We start from the raw sequence: 19,196 nt of genomic DNA on the forward strand, positions 1-19,196 counted from the left end.
ATACTACAACTGACACCACAGAAATACAAAAGAACATTCAAGGCTACTATGAACACCTTTACATGCATAAACTAGAAAACCTAGAAGAGATGGATAAATTCCTGGAGAGATACAACCCTCCTAGCTTAAATCAGGAAGAATGAAATACCCTGAATAGACCGATAACAAACAGCATGATTGAAATGGCAATTTAAAAATGACCAACAAAAAAAGTCCAGGACCAGATGGATTTACAGCAGAATTCTACCAGACATTTACAGAAGGATTGGTACCAATCCTACTGACACTATTCCACAAGATAGAGAAAGAGGGAACACTCCCTAAATCATTCTATGAAGCCAATATCACCCTAACACCAAAACCAGGAAAGGACATAGCGAAAAAAGAAAACTACAGACCGAATCCCTGATGAACATAGATGCTAAAATCCTTAACAAAATACTAGCTAACCGCATCCAACAACATATCAAAAAGATAATCCACCATGATCAAGTGGGTTTTATACCAGGGATGTAGGATGGTTTAACATACACGAGTCAATAAATGTGATACATCACATAAACAGAATTAAAAACAAAATTCACATGATCATCTCAATAGATGCAGAAAAAGCATTAGACAAAATCCAGCATCACTTTATAATTAGAACTCTCAGCAAAATCGGTACACAAGGGACATACTCCAATATAATTAAAGCCATGTATGTCAAACCCACAGCCAACATAATATTGAATGGGGAAAAGTTGAAAGCATTCCCTCTGAGAACTGGAACAAAACAAGGATGCCCACTCTCACCACTCCTCTTCAACATAGCCAAACTCTGGAAGTCCTAACCAAGCAATCAGACAAGAGAAAGAAATAAAGGGCATCCACATCAGTAAAGAGAAAGTCAAACTGTCACTATTTGCTGATGATATACTCGTTTACCTAGAAAACCCTAAAGACTCCTCTAGAAAGCTCCTAGAACTGATGGAAGAATTCAGCAAAGCTTCTAGATACAAAATTAATATACACAAATCACTAGCTCTTCTATACACCAACAGCAACCAAGCAGAGAATCAAATTAAGAACTCAACCCCTTTTATAATAGCTGTAAAAAAAAAAAAAAAAAAAAAAAAAAAAAAAAAAAACTTAGGAATACACCTAATCAAGAAGGTGAAAAACCTCTACAAGAAAAACTACAAGACACTGCTGAAAGAAATCATAGATGACACAAACAAATGGCAACACATCCCATGCTCATGGATGGGTAGAATCAATATTGTGAAAATGACAATACTGCCAAAAGCAATCTACAAATTCAATGTATTTCCCATCAAAATACCACCATCATTCTTTGCAGAATTAGAAAAAATTCATATGGAACCAAAAAGATCCTGCATAGCCAAAGCAAGACTAAGCAAAAAGAAGAAATATGGAGGCATCACATTACCTGATTTCAAACTACACAATGAGGCCACAGTCACCAAAACAGCATGGTACTGGTATAAAAATAGGCACAAAGACCAATGGAATAGAATAGAGAACCCAGAATAAACCCAAATACTTATAGCCAACTGATCTTTGACAAAGCAAACAAAAACATAAAGTGGAGAAAGGACACTCTTTTCAACAAATGGTGCTGGGATAATTGGCTAGCCACATGTAGGAGAATGAAATTGGATCCTTATCTCTCACCTTATATAAAAATCAATTCAAGATGGATCAAGAACTTAAATCTAAGACATAAAACTATAAAAATTCTAGAAGATAACATTGGAAAAACCCCTCTAGATATTGGCTTAGGCAAGGGTTTCATGATCAAGAACCCAAAAGCAAATGCAATACAAACAAAGATAAATTGCTGGGACTTAATTAAACTAAAGAACTTTTGCATGGCAAAAGGAACAGTCAGCAGAGTAAACAGACAACACACAGAGTAAGATAAAATCTTCACAATCTATACATCTGACAAAGGATTAATATCCAGAATCTACAATGAACTCAAACAAATCAACAAGAAAAAAACAAACAATCCCGTCAAAATGTGGGCTAAGGACATGAACAGCCAATTCTCAAAAGAAGATATACAAATGGCCAACAAATATATGAAAAAAATGCTCAACATCACTAATGATCAGGGCAATGCAAATCAAAACCACAATGTAATACCACCTTACTCCTGCAAGAATGGCCATAATCAAAAAGTAGTAGATGTTGGTGTGGCTGTGGTGAACAGGGAACACTTCTACACTGCTGGTGGCAATGTAAACTAGTACAACCACTATGGAAAACAGTGTGGAGATTCCTTAAAGAACTAAAAGTAGAACTACCATTTGATCCAGCAATCCCACTACTGGGTATCTACCCGGAGGAAAAGAAGTCATTATAAAAAAAAAAGATACTTCCACATGTGTGTTTATAGCAGCACAATTCTCAATTACAAAATCAGGGAACCAACCCAAATGCCCATCAATCAACAAAGGAATATAGAAACTGTGAGAGAGAGATATATACACACATACACATACATACACATGATGGACTACTACTCAGCCATTATAAAAGAAATGAACTAATGACATTCGTAGCGACCCAGATGAGACTGGAGACTATTATTCTAGGTGAAGTAACTCAGGAATGGAAAACCAAACATATGTTCTCATTCATAAGTGGGAGCTAAGCTATGATGATGCAAAGGCATAAGAATGACACAATGGACTTTGGGGACTCAGGGGGAAAGGAAGGGAAGGGAGTGAGAAATAAAATTCTACAAATAGGGTACAGTGTATACTGCCCAGGTGATGGGTGCACCAAAATCTCACAAATCACCACTAAAGAACTTAGTCATGTAACCAAACACCACCTGTTCCCCAATAACTTATAGAAATTTAAAAAAAAAGAAAAGACATCACTAAGAAAATGAAAAAACAAGCCACAGACTGCAAGAAAATGTTTACAAATCACATTTCTGATAAAAGACTTAGATTCAAAATACATAAAGAACTCTAAATTCAATAAGAAAACAAACAACCCTATTAAAAATGGACAGAAAATCTGAACAGACATTTCTTCAAAGAAAACACACAAATGACTACTTATCAATTAAAAAATATTTCACACCCTAAGTCCTTATGGAAATGCAAGTTACAACCACAGTGAAATGCCACTTTTTGGCCTACTAGAATGGCTATAATAAAAACACAATAACAACTGTTGACAAGGATGTGGAGAAATTGAAACCCTCATCTACTGCTGATGGAAATGTATTATGGTACAGCCACTTTGTGAAACAGTTTGTCAGTTACTTAAGAAGTCAAACATAAGCTTACCCAATGACCCAGCAATTCTACTCTTAGGAACCTATCCAAAAGAAATGAAAACAATGCCTATGCAAAGACATGTTTGTGAATGTTTATAGCAGGGTAATTCATAATAGCCTAAAAGTGGAAACAACCCATCAACTGATAGATGCATAAACAAAATGTGATATTCATACAATGGAATACTACTCAGCAATAAAAAGGAACAAAATATTAACACATGCTACAATTTGGATGAACCTTGAGAACACACTGTGCTAAATGAAAAAGAAACCAGATGCGGCCGGGTGCAGTGGCTCAGGCCTGTAATCTCAGCACTTTGGGAAGCCAAGGCAGACGGATCATGAGGTCAGGAGATCAAGACATCCTGGCTAACATGGTGAAACCCCATCTCTACTAAAAATACAAAAAATTAGGCAAGCGTGGTGGTGGGCACCTGTAGTCCCAGCTACTCGGGAGGCTGCGGCAGGAGAATGACATGAACCCGGGAGGCAGAGCTTGCAGTGAGCCGAGATCACGCCACTGCACTCCAGCCTGGGCGACAGAGCAAGACTCCGTCTCAAAAAAAATAAAGAAAGAAACCAGATGCAAAAGATTGCATATTTCATCATTCCATTTATGTGAACTGTCCTGGAAAGGCAAGTTGGTAGAGACAGAACAGATCAGTGATTGCTTGGAGCTGGGATGGAAACAGACTGACAGCAAACAGACAGTATTTTTGGAGGGGTGATGGAAATGTACTAAAACTGGATTTTGATGATGGTTACACAACTCTCTAAATGTGCCAAAAATCACTGACTTATACACTTATAATTGGCAAATGTTATGGAATGCAAAAATTATTCGACAAATTGAATTATTCAATTAATAATTATTCAAAATTATTCAAAAATATTCAATAAAATTGATTTCTTAAAAATACAATGGATTAATTTTTTTAAAAAAGATTGTAACATATCAATTATAAAAAAGGGAAAAGAGTAACTTTACAGTGGAGAAATCTAGCAGACACTCTCTTAACTGTGATCAGGGTTATCACTAGTAGTAATGTTCATATCACGCACCCCACCTCTCTGACATGATGTGAGGAGAAAGGTACTTCCCTTTTCCCCCAAATTCAAAGCCCCACAGTCAAATAATGAGTAAACATCAGGCAAGTATATATTAACGGACATTCTATAGATCACCTGACCAGTACTTCTCAAAAGTGTCCAGATGGTGAAAAACAAGGAAAAACCAAGAAGAGGTCTCAGATTGGAAGAGTAGACTAAAGAGACTTGAGGACTAAATGTAACATGGTATGCTGGATCAGGAAGAGAGATTGTTATGGTCTGAATGTGTCCCCCAAAATTCATATATTAAAACTTAATCACCAAAGTGATAGTATTAAGAGATAGGGCCTTTAGAGGGTAATTAGGCCCTGAAGGCTTCAGCCTCATGGATGAGATTGGCACCCCTATGAAAGGGCTGGAGGGAGTGAGTGGAAAGGGGCCCTTTTCTCCCCTTTCCATCCTTTCACCATGTGAGGACACAGCATTCATCCCCTCAGGAAGATACATTAACAAGACGCCATTTGGAGGCAAATGGCAGGACTCATTTGGGTCCTCACTATACATTGAACCTGCTAGTATCTTGATCTTAGACTTCTCAGCCTCTAGAACTGTGAGAAATAAATTTCTATTGCTCATAATTACCCAATCTGTGGTATTTTGTTATAGCACCACAAACAGACTAAAGTGGGGATTAATATCTAGAAAATATAAAGAACCATTCAGCCTCAACAACATAAAAACAATCTGCAAGTCCATAGCTTACATCATATTCAACAGTGAAAAGCTGCAAGATAGTCCTCTAAGATCAATAACAAGGATATTCACTCTTGCCACTTCTATTCAACATAGTACTAGAAGTACTAGCCACAGCAATGCGGCAAGAGAAAGAAATAAAAGCCATCCAAACTGGAAAGCAAGAAGTTAAATTGTCTCTGCAGCAGATGACATAACTTTTACTTTGTCTTTCTTTCTTTCTTTTTCTTTCTTTCTTTTTTATTTTCTTTCTTTTCCTTCCTTCCTTCCTCTTTCTCTTTCTTCTTTTCTTTTCCTTCCTTCCCTTCCTTCCTTCCTTCCTTTCTTTCTTTGTTTCTTTCTTTACTTCCTTCCTTCCTTCCTTCTTTCTTTCTTTTCCTTTCTTTCTCTTTTATTTTTGAGACAGGGTCTCACTCTGTCAACCAGGCTGGAGTGCACTGGCATGATCATAACTCACTGCAGCCTAAAACTCCCAGGCTCAAGCAATCCTCCTGCCTCAGCCTCCCAAGGAGCTGGGACAACAGGCACACCACCATACCTGGCTAATTACTTTTTAATTTTTTTTGTAGAGACAGGGTCTCCCTATGTTACCCAGGTTGGTCTCTCAAACTCCTGGGCTCAAGTGAGCCTCTGGCCTTGGCCTCCCAAAGTGCTGAGATTTCAGGGATGAGTCACTGTGCCCAGCTGATACAATCTTATATATAAAAAAAATCCTAAAGACTATGTTAAAAAAACTATTAGAACTAATAAACAAATTCAATAAATTTGCAGTATACAAAATCAACATACAAAAATCAGTAGTGTTTTTACACACTAACAATGAACTATCCAAAAGAGAAATTAAGGAAACAATCTCATTTACAATAGCTAAAAAAAAAAAAAAAACAAAAACAAAATACCTTAGGAATAAATTTAACAAAAGAGATAAAATTCTATACAATGAAAACTGTAACACTGATGAAAGAAATTAAAGAAGACACAAATAAATGAAAATTATCCCATGTTCATGGATTGGAAAAATTAATACTGTTGAAATGTCCCTGCTACCCAAAGTTATCTGTAGATTCAACACGTTCTCTCTCAAAATTCCAATGACATTTTTCACAGATATAGAAAAAAAATCCTAAAATTTGTATAGAACCACGAAAGACCCAAATACTCAAAGTGATCTTAATCAGAAAGAATAAAGCCACAGGCATCACACTCTGTGATTTTAAAACATATACAAAACTATAGTAATCAAAATAGCATAGAACTGACATAAAAACAGACTGATACACCAATGGAACACAACAGGGAGCCCAGAAATGAACTCACATATGTACAATCAGTTGATTTTTGACAAAGATGCCAAGAACACACATTGGAAAAAGGACAGTCATTTCACTAAATGGTGTTGGGAAAACAGGATATCCACATGCAAAAGAATGAAATTAGGCTCTTATCTCACATCATATACAAAAGCCAACTCAAACTGGATTAAAGATTTAAATGTAAGGCTGAAACCTATAAAACTACTATAATGTCATGGAAAGCTCCATGACATTGGTCCGGACAATGGTTTTTTTTTTAATATGATCCTGAAGCATAGGCAACAAAAGCAAAAATACCCAAAGGGGACTATATCAAACTAAAAAGCTTCTGCATAACAAAAGAAACAATCAACAGAATGAAAAGGCAACCTACAGAACGGGAGAATATTTGCAAAGCATACATCAGATGAAGGGTCAATATCTAAAACATATAAGGAACGCAGACAACCTAATAGCAAGAAAACAAATAACCCATTTTAAAAATGGGTGCATGATCTCATTTACATGTAGAATCTAAAAAAGTCCAATTCATAGAAGCAGAGAGTAGGATGGTGGTTACCAAGGGCTAGAGGTGGGGAAAAACTGGGAAGATGTTGGTCAAAAGATACAAAATTTCACATACACAGGAGAATGACTTAAGAAATCTACTGTACAACATGGTGACTACAGTTAATAACAACGTATAGTATACTTGAAAATTGTTATGAGAGTAGATTTTAAGTGTTCTCACTACAAATTACTGATAAATATGTGAGGTAATACATATATTAGGCCGGGCACGGTGGCTCACGCCTGTAATCCCAACACTTTGGGAGGCCGAGGCGGGCGGATCACGAGGTCAGGAGATCGAGACCATCCTGGCTAACACGGTGAAACCCTGTCTCTACTAAAAATACAAAAAACTAGCCGGGCGTGGTGGCGGAGCCTGTAGTCCCAGCTACTCGGGAGGCTGAGGCAGGAGAATGGCATGAACCTGGGAGGCGGAGCTTGCAGTGAGCTGAGATCGTGCCATTGTACTCCAGCCTGGGCGGCAGAGCGAGACTCCGTCTCAAAAAAAAAAAAAAAATACATATATTAATTAGTTTGATTTAGCCATTCCACAATCTATACATATTTCAAAACATCCTGTTGTACACCAAAAAATATATATATATCTGTCAATTTAAAAAACTTTAAATATGAATAATGTTATGTAACCATCATCACCATCCATATCCAGAACTCTTTCCATATTATAAATGGAAACTCTGTACCCATTAAACAGTAACTCCCTGTTTCCCTCTCCCTCTAGTTCTTGAAACCACCATTTTGCTTCATATGAATTTGAGATAAATTCACAATTTGAATATGAGTATTTCTTAAATTAATATTTTTTAATTGCCAGGAAATATTGTATATGTCTTTGGTGTACAACATGATGTCTTGAAATATGTATAGATTATGGCCAGGCGTGGTGGCTCACTCCTGTAATCCCAGCACTTTGGGAGGCCAAAGCGGGTGGATCACAAGGTCAGGAGATCAGGACCAACTTGACTAACACAGTGAAACCCCATCTCTACTAAAAATGCAAAAAATTAGCTGGGCGTGGTGGCAGGCGCCTGTAGTCCCAGCTACTCAGGAGGCTGAGGCAGGAGAATGGCGTGAACCCAGGAGGCGGAGCTTGCAGTGAAATGAGATCGCGCCACTGCACTCCAGCCTGGGTGAAACAGTGAGACTCTGTCGCAAAAAAGAAATATGTATAGATTATGTAATTTAAAAAAATTTTTTTAATTACGTACACACAACCAATACAAAAAATAAGCAAAGGATTTGAATAAATACTTCTCCAAAGAAGATATACAAATGGCCAATAAGCATGTAAAAACATGCTCAGTAATCTTTAGGGAAATGCAAATCAAAACTACGAGATACCACTTCACATCCATTAGGATGGTTACCATAAAAAAATAAGTGTTAGAAAAAATGGGGAGAAATTACAACCCTTGTGCACTGTTGGTAAGAATGTAAGGTGGTACAGCCACCATGGGAAACAGTGCGGCGGTTCCTCAAAAAATGAAACCTAGAATTGCCACATGATCCAGCAATTCCAGTTTTGAGTGTATGCCTAAACCAGAGTCTCAAAGAGATATTTGTATACCCATAGTTTACAGCAACATTATTCACAACAGCTACAACATGGATGCAATCCAAGTGTCCACTAACAAATGAATCAATAAGCAATATGTGGCATATACATACAGTGGAATATTATTCAGTTTTAAAAAGGAAGGACATTCTGACACATGCTATAACACAGGTGAAACTGGAGGACATTATGCTAAGTGAAATAAGCCAGTCACAGAAGGAAAAATACTGAGTGATTCCACTTATATGAGACACTTAACATCGTCAGATTCAAACAAAGTAAAATGGTAATTTCAAGAACTGGAGAAAGAGTGAAACGGCAAGTTATTGTTTAATGGGTACAGTTTCCATTTTATAATATGGAAAGCGTTCTGGAGATGGATAGTGGTGATGGTTATACAACATCATCAATATATTTAATACCATTGAACCATACACTTAAAAATAAGTAAGATGCATTTTATTTTATGTGTATTTTACTACAATAAAAAAAATTGGGAACAAAAAGCAAAGAAACCACCAAAAAATTATAGAATTAATAGGAGATTTTAGCAAGGCTGACAAACCCAAAATCAATACTTAAAAATCTATATATTGGCCAAGGCAGGCAGATTGCCTGAGCTCAGGATTTTGAGACCAGCCTGGGCAACATGGTGAAACCCTGTCTCTACTAAAATACAAAAAATTAGCCAGGCGTGGTGGCGTGTGCCTGTAGTCCCAGCTACTCAGGAGGCTGAGGCAGGAGAATCACTTGAACCCGGGAGGCGGAGGTTGCAGTGAGCCAAGATCACGCCACTGCACACCTGGGCAACAGACCAAAACTCCATCTCAAAAAAAAAACAACAACTATATATTAGAAACAATTGGAAAAAGGCTTTAAAATAAGATATCATTTCATAGCCATCAGATCAGCAACCACTAAAACGCTGGACAATACCAAGTGTTGGCAAAGATAAGGAGCAACAAAGCCTTCAACCTTCTGCTGGTGAGAATATAAATGGCTACAGTCATTTAGCAAAACAGTTGAGCTTGGTCATTACCTAGGAATGCTGAACTCGTGCCTACTCCACAGGTGGAAAGCCCAGTTCGAGTTATATACCCTAGATCAGTGTTTCTTAAACATTTTTCATTATGGCCAATTCAAGTAGCCTTTTAAGACATTTTTAATCAAATACTAATAAAAAATAAGACTTTGTTAAATAATGTTGATCTTTGAAAAGCCACAAATCACTGTAAATATCTAGGATTTTTTTGCTCCCCAAGAACAAATCACTGTCTCATTGGGGGCAATACCTCCTTGCTGAGAATGTGTGCCTTAGGTCAGTGGTTCTCACACTTTAGAGTACATGAGAATCACCTGCAGGGCTTGTTAACACAGACTGCTGGGCCCCACTGCAGAGTTTCTGATTCAGTAAGTCTGGGGAAGAGCCCAGAATTCCTGTATCCTACACTACATGAGCAGCACAAAGCTGTGTCCTCTGGGGGGCTCTAAAAATTAGAGTTGTCAACAAAGGGCTGCCTGGTGGTCTTGACTAAGAGTATTCCAGCCCAGGTTGACACCAGAATACTTTTAGGCGAGACCACCAGGATTCCTCCATGGATTATTATGGGATATCTGCCAAACCCGTAGCTCTTCTTTAAAATTGCCCCACCATAGCCTCAGTTAAAGAGACAGGGCTAGACAGCCGTCTCTGATCCACAGCATCCAGCCCACTTGACCACAGTTGAGCAAAAGGTGGACCCATGATCCATCCACAAGAAACCAATCCACCAGCCAGCTGGACTAGCACTATAGTAGATCCCGGCCCTTGAAAGCAGTACAGTTAGAAGCCAGGCTGGCATCACAGCAAACTAAAGTCAACATTCTAAGGGAGCAAGAAACTTCAGTAAGTAAAGGAAGCTGGTCTGCAAAGAGACTAGCAGAGTAGCACCCCACTAGCAGCTGTGGGGTCACCATCCCGGCCTTAGAAGCCAGGCAGCACCCCACGAACTTCCCCTGCCCTCTTCCAGTGCCCTCCCTTCTTGTAATTCCAGGAGTAGACCTCTGTTCCTTGCAGTGGCAAGTCCCTTCTCTTTGGGTGGCAGACTTGGTACCTGAAACAACACTGCACTCTTGCCCCTCCATTTTTTGCTATGCTTCTATTAAAGTCCGGAAGACGGCAAGGGGGCCCCTACTTGATGGGACAACAGTACAGGAGGTCCTTGTGGGCCTGGTGTCTGGGGAAGACAGAGAACAGAAGGCCCTGGTGACAGGCAGGGCTGAGTCCCACTCCACAGTGTCACTGTCATCTCACAGGTCCCATGCTTGCCTGGGCTCCAAATCACCTAGTTTAATATTTTTAAGTGTTGCCCTTGTATTTGTTCAAGGACTTTCAGGAATCATTTGTGTTGGGCTTTCAGGAATCTGAAATGCAAAGGTGTTCTTTTTAGATTTTTATACAAAACCAAAATACTTACTAGCTCTGCCTTAAATTGGCCTACTCTCCACTCCCCAGTCCAGTATTTTCTTCCCTTGAATGCTAACAGTTTTGTGGAATGGTGGTTTTAAAGCAAAAGTTAAAGTAAAACCTCACAATTTTAATTACCTAGGGAAAATTTCAACATGAAATAGTGAATGGCTGAAGTGTCAATATTTTGTAAGAAAGACAATTACAGAACCATCAAACAAAGGGAGAAACTCAAACCACTCTATTAGCAAAATGTGTCCAAAGAGGGGTCTACCTGAAAATATCTTATTTATTCTATATAAAGGCACTCACGTGTTTGAAAACTGACTGGGCTCTTCAGCAGTAATTGGACACAAACTACTGATACACACATTATTGTGAATGAATCTCAAAGGCACTATGCTGAGTGAAAGAAGTCAGTCTCCAATGGCTAAACACCGCCTGATTTCACATATAGGATATTCTAAAAGAGACAAAACTGTAGTGATGGAGAACAAACCAGTGGTTGCTGGGGTTATGGGGAGGGGGGATGAAGTGTATGGGGGAGGTAATGAAACTATTGTTTACTTTCATTGTGGTTGTGGTTATTCAAACCTATACATGGGTTAAAATTCACAGAGTTGTAAAGCCTCCCAAAAATGAATTTTACGCTACAACTTTTAAAAATAAGATTTAGTTCCTGGCCCGCGGCCGTCGGGTGTGAGCTGCGCCGACCGCTCTGAGGGTTCGTGGCCCACCACTCCTTCGCCATCTCTGCCGCCACCGTCCACACTCAGCGTCGTAGAGAAGATGATGGGTCGGAACAGCGCCATCGCCGCCGGTGTATGCGGAGCTCTTTTTATTGGATACTGCATCTACTTCGACCGTAAAAGACGAAGTGACCCCAACTTCAAGAACAGGCTTCGAGAACGAAGAAAGAAACAGAAGCTTGCCAAGGAGAGAGCTGGGCTTTCCAAGTTACCTGACTTTAAAGATGCTGAAGCTGTTCAGAAGTTCTTCCTTGAAGAAATACAGCTTGGTGAAGAGTTACTAGCTCAAGGTGAACATGAGAAGGGCATAGACCATCTCACAAATGCAATTGTTGTGTGTGGACAGCCACAGCAGTTACTGCAGGTCTTACAGCAAACTCTTCCACCACCAGTGTTCCAGATGCTTCTGACTAAGCTCCCAACAATTAGTCAGAGAATTGTAAGTGCTCAGAGCTTGGCTGAAGATGATGTGGAATGAGAAACAAATGTCAACATAATAAAATCTCAGTTAAAAATATATTTAAAATTTTTGGTAGTTGAGCAGCTCTGGGGGAATAAGGGCAAATATGAACTACACTGAAATCTACCAAAGTTAATGTTTACTTTGTGTAGATCCATTTGTCTATTTTATTTATTTTTCCCAGTGAAAAGTGTATTTTGGTAGATACACTTTTTATTCATTTTATACACTTTTTATTCATTTTATAAATACACTATGAGTTACTAAAAAATAAAAAATAAGATTTAAAGTTACTTGTAGACAGAAAAGGTATAGCTAAAATGCTTAGAAACAATGTATACTCTGCCAGGCGCGGTGGCTCATGCCTGTAATCCCAGTACTTTGGGAGGCTGAGGAGGGCGGATCACAAGGTCAGGAGTTCGAGACCAACCTGGCCAACATGGTGAAACCCCGTCTCTACTAAAAATACAAAAATTAGCTTGGCGTGGTGGCACGTGTCTGTAATCCCAGCTACTCAGGAGGCTGAGGCAGGAGAATCACTTGAACCTGGGAGGCAGAGGTTGCAGTGAGCAGAGATTGTGCCACTGCACTCCATCCTGGGTGACAAAGCAAGACTCCATCTCAAAAAAAAAAAGAAAGAAAGAAAGAAAAGAAACAACATATACCCTTCAGTAGGCGTATTAGTCTGTTCCCACATTGCTATAAAGAAATACCTGAAACTGGGTAATTTATAAGAAAAAAGGTTTAAGTAGCTCAGGGTTCTACAGGCTGTACAGGAAGCATGGCTGGGGAGACCTCAAGAAACTTTCAATCATGGCCAAAGGCAAAGAGGAAGCAGGCACATCTTACACGGCCAGAGCAGGAGGAAGAGAGACTGAAAGGGGAGGTACTACACACTTTTAAACAGCTAGAACTTTTGAGAATTCATTCACATCATGAGAACAGCAAGAGGGAAGTCCACCCCATGACCCAATTACTTCCCACTGGGCCCCCACTCCACCACTGGGGGTTACAATTGGACATGAGATTTGGGCAGGGCCACAAATTCAAACCATATCAGTAGGTAAAACCTGGCCCCTGTGATACTATTTATGCAATGAATTTGTCCATTTTGTTTTCCTCACAGAATGAAATTATAAACTTCAGCCAAGTCCAGGCTAAATTAACAGACATTCTGAATCATATGGATCTAAGCTTATGAAGAGAAACTGTTGTACTGAAAAGTGAGGAAGCATGCCATTTGCTGTGCCCATCTCTCAAACACCAATACAGCACCACCACATAACGCTGTGGCAGGCACCAAGACAGAGCCAAGGCTGAAGAAACATCAATAACTGTTCTGAACTTTTGAACTACAAACCCTTCCTATAGTCAATTAAACCACATGTACTCACTGGCAAATTTTCTTAACTTACATGTGTAAAATAACAAAAGATCACAAAATATACCTAATCACTATCAAAATTACTTTTTGTTTAATTTACCTGCATGCATAGCAACCGTTTTTTAATTCATCTAAATAGATCCCTCTCTCAACTTACAGGAAAAGATGGGAAGGCAAGGAACAAAATTCTATGTTCTATACATGAACAGAATATTAGATAAGGCTGGTGAGATGAAGTGGTCATGCAAATCCCTACATATAATAACTATTAAAAAAATAAATTTAATAAAATATTTAAAGAAACTGCAAGGCATCCAAAAGCAGAGAGAAGCCAGAGGAAAATTGGCTGGGTGCAGTGGCTCACGCCTGTAATCCCAGCACTTTGGGAGACCGAGGCGGGTGGATCATGAGGTCAGGAGATCGAGACCATCCTGGTTAACACAGTGAAACTCTGTCTCTACTAAAAAAATACAAAAAATTAGCCAGTCGTGGTGGCGGTCGCCTGTAGTCCCAGCTACTCGGGAGGCTGAGGCAGGAGAATGGCGTGAGCCCGGGAGGCAGAGCTTGCAGTGAGCCAGGATTGTGCCACTGCACTCCAGCCTGCGCAACAGAGTGAGACTCCATCTCAGAAAAAAACAAAAAAGAAGCCAGAGGAAAATTTACTTTCAGAAAACTGCAACCAAAATCGGTAGAACCTGTGAGTTTACAGTTTACCAGCCACAGGATTAATTCCACCTGCAAGGCTACAAAAAAAAAAAAAACATTGGTGGGAAAAATCGCAGCCTTACCAACTAAATGTGTCAAATATCAGAATTCAGGATGGGAAAAGAAGCCGAAATTTAATGAGGAAGCCCTAGCAGCATGAGAACCACAGAATTAGTGAGACCCAAATTCAGAGCATAAACTTCCCAAATCTGGCTTATAGCATACTACATATGAGTGGAGCAGACCCCAAGGGATCCGGCAAAAAAGAAGTCAGAGCCCAGAGAGATACCCACTCTTGAAAGATGGAACTACACAGGATTAGGCCTCTGTGTCCTCACCCAAATCTCATCTCGAATTGTGGTCTCCACATGTTAAGGGAGAGACCTGTAATACCCACATGTCAAAGGAGGGAGGTGATTGCAGTTTAAATCCAGGCAAGTTCAATGCCTGCTAAAACAAAAATCTCAAAATCCTCAGAAAAAAAAAAAAAATTCAGTTGCTGCAATGACTAGTTTTCAACCAAAAATTACTAAATATGCAAAGAAACAGGAAAGTGTGACCCTTACTCAGGAAAAAAAATAATGGTGGTCAATAGAACTGACTTTACAAAGGGTGATTCAGATTCATCTGCCATCTATAATTCGCTGCTAAGTCAATTGAAAAATTAAGGGAAGCTGTATTAGTCTGTTTTGTGCTGCTATAAAAGAATACCTGAGGCTGGGTAATTTGTAAAGAAGGGAGGTTTATTTGGTTCCTGGTTGTGCAGGCTGTACTAGAAGCATGGCACCAGCATCTGCTTCTGGTGGGGCCTCAGGAAGCTTCCATTCATGGTGGAAGGCAAAGGAGAGCAGCCGTGTCACATGGAGAGAGAGGGAGCAAGAGAGGGATGGGAAGTGCCATGCTTTTTTAAACAATCTGCTCTAGTATGAACTAATACAGCTAGACTCACTCAGTATCACAGGGAAGGTGCCAAGTCATTCATGAGAGATCTGTCCCCATGACCAAGACACCTCTCAGTAGGCCCCATCTCCATCTCCAACAATGGGGGGTCACATTTTAACCTGAGATTTGGAGGGGACAAATATCCAACCTGTATCAGAAGTATTTTGGCCTGAAGGAAAACGACGCTGGATAGCAACTGTTTAAAAGAGCATGTCTCCTCCCCACTCTTGCTCCCTTGCAGACATGAATGACACCACCAATCACCATAACCTGACAGTTCTAAACATTACACCCAACAACTGCAGAATATACTCTTTTAAGTCCCCACAGAATGTTCCCAAAGATAGACCACACACTAGGTCATAAAACAACTCTCTTTTTCAGAATATTAAAATATAGCAGACTATATTCTCTTACTGCAGCAGAATTAAACTAGAAATCAACAAAAAATAAAACATCAGAGATAGCCCCCAAATATCTGGAAATTAAAAACTCACTTTTAAAGAACCCTTAGAAATCACAAAGTATTTTAGAAAATATTTTCAACTGAATAATAGTGAAAATTGATCAATTAGACTTCATCAACATTTAAAACTTTTGCTCTTTGACAACCACTGTCATCAAAATGAAAATGTTTTCAAAACATGTATCTGATAAAAAGCTTTTATCTAAAATATTTAAAGATTCTTGAAGCTCAATAATTTAAAAAACAATTAAAAATGGGCAAAAATATTTGAACAGACGCTTCATCAAACAAGTTATATGACCATCAAATAAGCACATGTTTAATATCATCCATCATTAGTGAAATAGTGAAATGTGAATTAAAACCAAAATCAGCCACCACTTCACACCTTATAGACTGGCTAAAATGAAAAAGACTGACAATACCAAGTACTGACAAGGATGTGGTGCAACTGTAACTCTCAGACATTGCTGCTGGTAATACACATATTGATTCCATCCCTCATTCTGTCTCCCTAAAAATGTTAATCCATAAAAAGGCAGTAAAAAAAAGTTGGCAATGGACACCTGAAAAACACATTTGCTTTATTTATTTTATTTTCTACAGGTTTGACACTTTTTTTTTTTTTTTTTTTTTTTTTTTTGAGACAGGGTCTCACTCTTTTACTCAGGATGGAGTGCAGTGGCATGATCTCGGCTCAAGTGATCTTCCTACCTCAGCCTCCTGAGTAGCTGGTGTGCACCACCATGCCCAGTTGGTTTTTGTACTTTTAGTAGAGATGGGGTTTCATCATGTTGCCCAGGCTGGTCTCTAACTCGTGAGCTCAAGGAATCTGCCCACCTTGGCCTCCCAAAGTGCTGGGATTACAGGCACGAGCCACAACACACGTTTGACACTTGTTAAACCCACTAAATTGCCGAGTAACTAACAGTCCATTGCCACTTCAAAAACCAGTTCATTGATGAAAATAATGTGACCTCACAAGCAGCTTCAGGGAACTTTTCACTGAATTTGTGGGATCCATCAGAAATGAAAAAGCAGAATTCAAGCACCCAGTCTGACCTGCCTCAGCTCAGCATCCTTAGATCCTCCCTCTCCTCCAAGGCTCTGAATCTGCCTGGGGAAGAGCATGGCAGTTGCAGACAACCCCTGCGTCCCTCCCCAGAATCAGGACCCTTGGTATCACTGCCTCCAGGAATAGCAGCAGGACCAGGCAAGACCAAGGTCAAGCTCTTTCTGCCACCTACCTGTGGTTTCACACATCAAGCTGGAATCTGTTAACAGTTTTTGTTATTATTAGTAGGATGTCTACACCACAAATGATTTGGTTACAGATTCAAAAACAGCCATTTGGTAGAAAATGACCACTGATGAGTCTCCCAGGAAAGAGGAGTTACAAAAAGCTTCCTTTACATTTTAATTTTTCTCTAGATCCTTTGGTCTATCTTAAATGGCGAAAGAACATGACCATTCAAAAAAGTGAAAGGGCATCAAAATCTGAGGGCAAAGGCTGTCATGAGGAAAGGAGACGAAAGCCACAGGGGCTAAAGCTACGACTGACTTTGCAAATAATTAACCAAGAAATGAAGAAGTGGTCTGGATGAGAAACTGCTGTATCTCACTGAGGAAAAAACAAAAAAGTGAGAAACACAAATTTATCGCATCCTGGACAGGTCAAGCACACACACAATGTGAACATGGCTCAGAACCAAATTCAGCATCTTTAGCCCTGGAGAAAAACATCTAACTCATAGTACATCCATGGCAGTTTACTGAGTAGACTGATTTTTGTTAAAATTGAGAACTTTTTGACAACCAAATGATGGGGCTGGAATTAGTTAGGTGAGAGATGTTGACAGCCTTTAAAAATTAAATAAAGAGGCCAGGCATGGTGGTTCATGCCTGTAATCCCAGCACTTTGGGAGGCTGAGGCAGGAGGATCACTTGAGCCCAAGAATTTGAGGCAGCAGTGAGTTATGATCACGACCCTGCACTCCATCCTGGATGACAAAGAGATCCCATCTCAAAAAAAAAAAAAAAAAAAAAAAAAGAGAGAGAGAAGAAAAGAAAGAATGAAAAAAAGAAAGCAACTTTAAAGAAAAAAACCGGTGGCCAGGCGCAGTGGCACACACCTGCAATCCCAGCACTTTGGGAGGCTGTAGCGGGCAGATGGCTTAAACTCAGGAGCTCGAGACCAGCCTGGGCAACATGGCAAAACCCCATCTCTACAAAAAATACAAAAATTAGCCAGATGTGGCTGGAGTCCCAACTACCCAGGAGGCTGAGGCGGCAGGACCACCTGAGCCCAGGGAAGTTGAGGCTGCAGTGAGCCATGATCGTGCCACTGTACTCCAGCCTGAGCGACATCAAGCAAGACCCTGCCTCAAAAAATTAAAAAAAAAAAAAAAAGACGAGACAAATCCCTTCAGCAAAATGGTACTAGTCCCACACTTATCACTGGTGACTGCCTTCGAGTCAGAGATTTTCACCCTAACTTTGTTATCATGGCCGGACTCCCTCTCTTCTGATGTAATGTCTATAAATCTTGGCATCCAAGGTGCTTTTGCTCCACATGTCAGCTATTAGCACTGGTATTTTTCCTGACAACTAACTAGTAACACTGAAGGAAAGAAACGAATTTTATACCATTAACTACAATTAGGTGTTTTTTAGAGGGAACATGGCACTGCCTGGAAATTAAAGGGACATGCTTTTGACCATGTTTGCCACTGAGATGAGAAATGTGGTGGAAATGGAATCCATACATGGGGTTCATTTACACCCAACTTAATCCACAAGAAAAGATTCTCTCCACATAGCTGGTGCTGAGGGAACCCTCCAGACCAGGCAGACCCCTAGAGAGCCCCCCTCAGTCCAGCCTGAAGTGGTGGCCGTGCATCCCTCACCTTTCATCTTGGTTGTGTAAAACCCAACAGCCGCTCCACGTCTCCACAGGATTTTAGCTTGTTCCTTCACAGAGTGAGGTAGAAAAAACATGTCATCATCATCCAAATTTCTCTCCAGTCTTCCAAAAATAATGACGTTTAGAATGAAAAGCACAATCCTTTCCCCAAATGACTGAACCTTTGGGGGAAAAAAAAAAGAAAGAAAGAAAAGAGCAACAATAATCACGTGAGACAAGAGAGGAAAATCATATGCAATAAATTCTGTGCTTGGACGTGACCCACACATTGGGGCCAGGTGTGAGCTCCTCCATCGAAGATTCATTTTGTGCTCAAAGATCCAAAACGTGAATCATGGCATCTCACAGAGGCTTCCACACCACTGACCTTTCACACCCTGCGGCCTCCAGGAGCAGAGAACAACACCAGGGGCGGCCCCTGGGTCCTCAAGACCACGGACCAGGAATGTGAGATGACAAAACACAATCCATCACATTGTAACAAAACAGGAATTTAACACTGGGGGACTGGGCAACCCATTTCAACTGACTCGCTGGATGTGTCCTGAAATAAACCCAATCTGCCATTTTCATGAC

The 19,196-nt window shown here is 39.9% G+C and overlaps 1 protein-coding gene and 1 non-coding gene across 2 annotated transcripts in view; one reads left to right on the top strand and one right to left on the bottom strand.

Annotated features, from left to right (window-relative positions):
- Window positions 1–18,694, bottom strand: part of LOC102124610 (protein FAM169BP) — a 40,116-nt gene extending 21,422 nt beyond the window's left edge. Inside the window, exon 1 of the mRNA XM_073998440.1 lies at window positions 18,604–18,694. Coding sequence (XP_073854541.1) covers window positions 18,604–18,694 — 91 coding nt within the window. The remainder of the gene's footprint in view (window positions 1–18,603) is intronic.
- Window positions 11,666–12,266, top strand: LOC102124196 (mitochondrial import receptor subunit TOM20 homolog). The gene has a single exon (XR_006699430.3). It is a non-coding gene; the product is annotated as a mitochondrial import receptor subunit TOM20 homolog (transcript).
- Window positions 18,695–19,196: the final 502 nt, after the last annotated feature.

Source organism: Macaca fascicularis, chromosome 7 (assembly GCF_037993035.2).
Source record: "Macaca fascicularis isolate 582-1 chromosome 7, T2T-MFA8v1.1".
Lineage (NCBI taxonomy): Eukaryota > Metazoa > Chordata > Mammalia > Primates > Cercopithecidae > Macaca > Macaca fascicularis.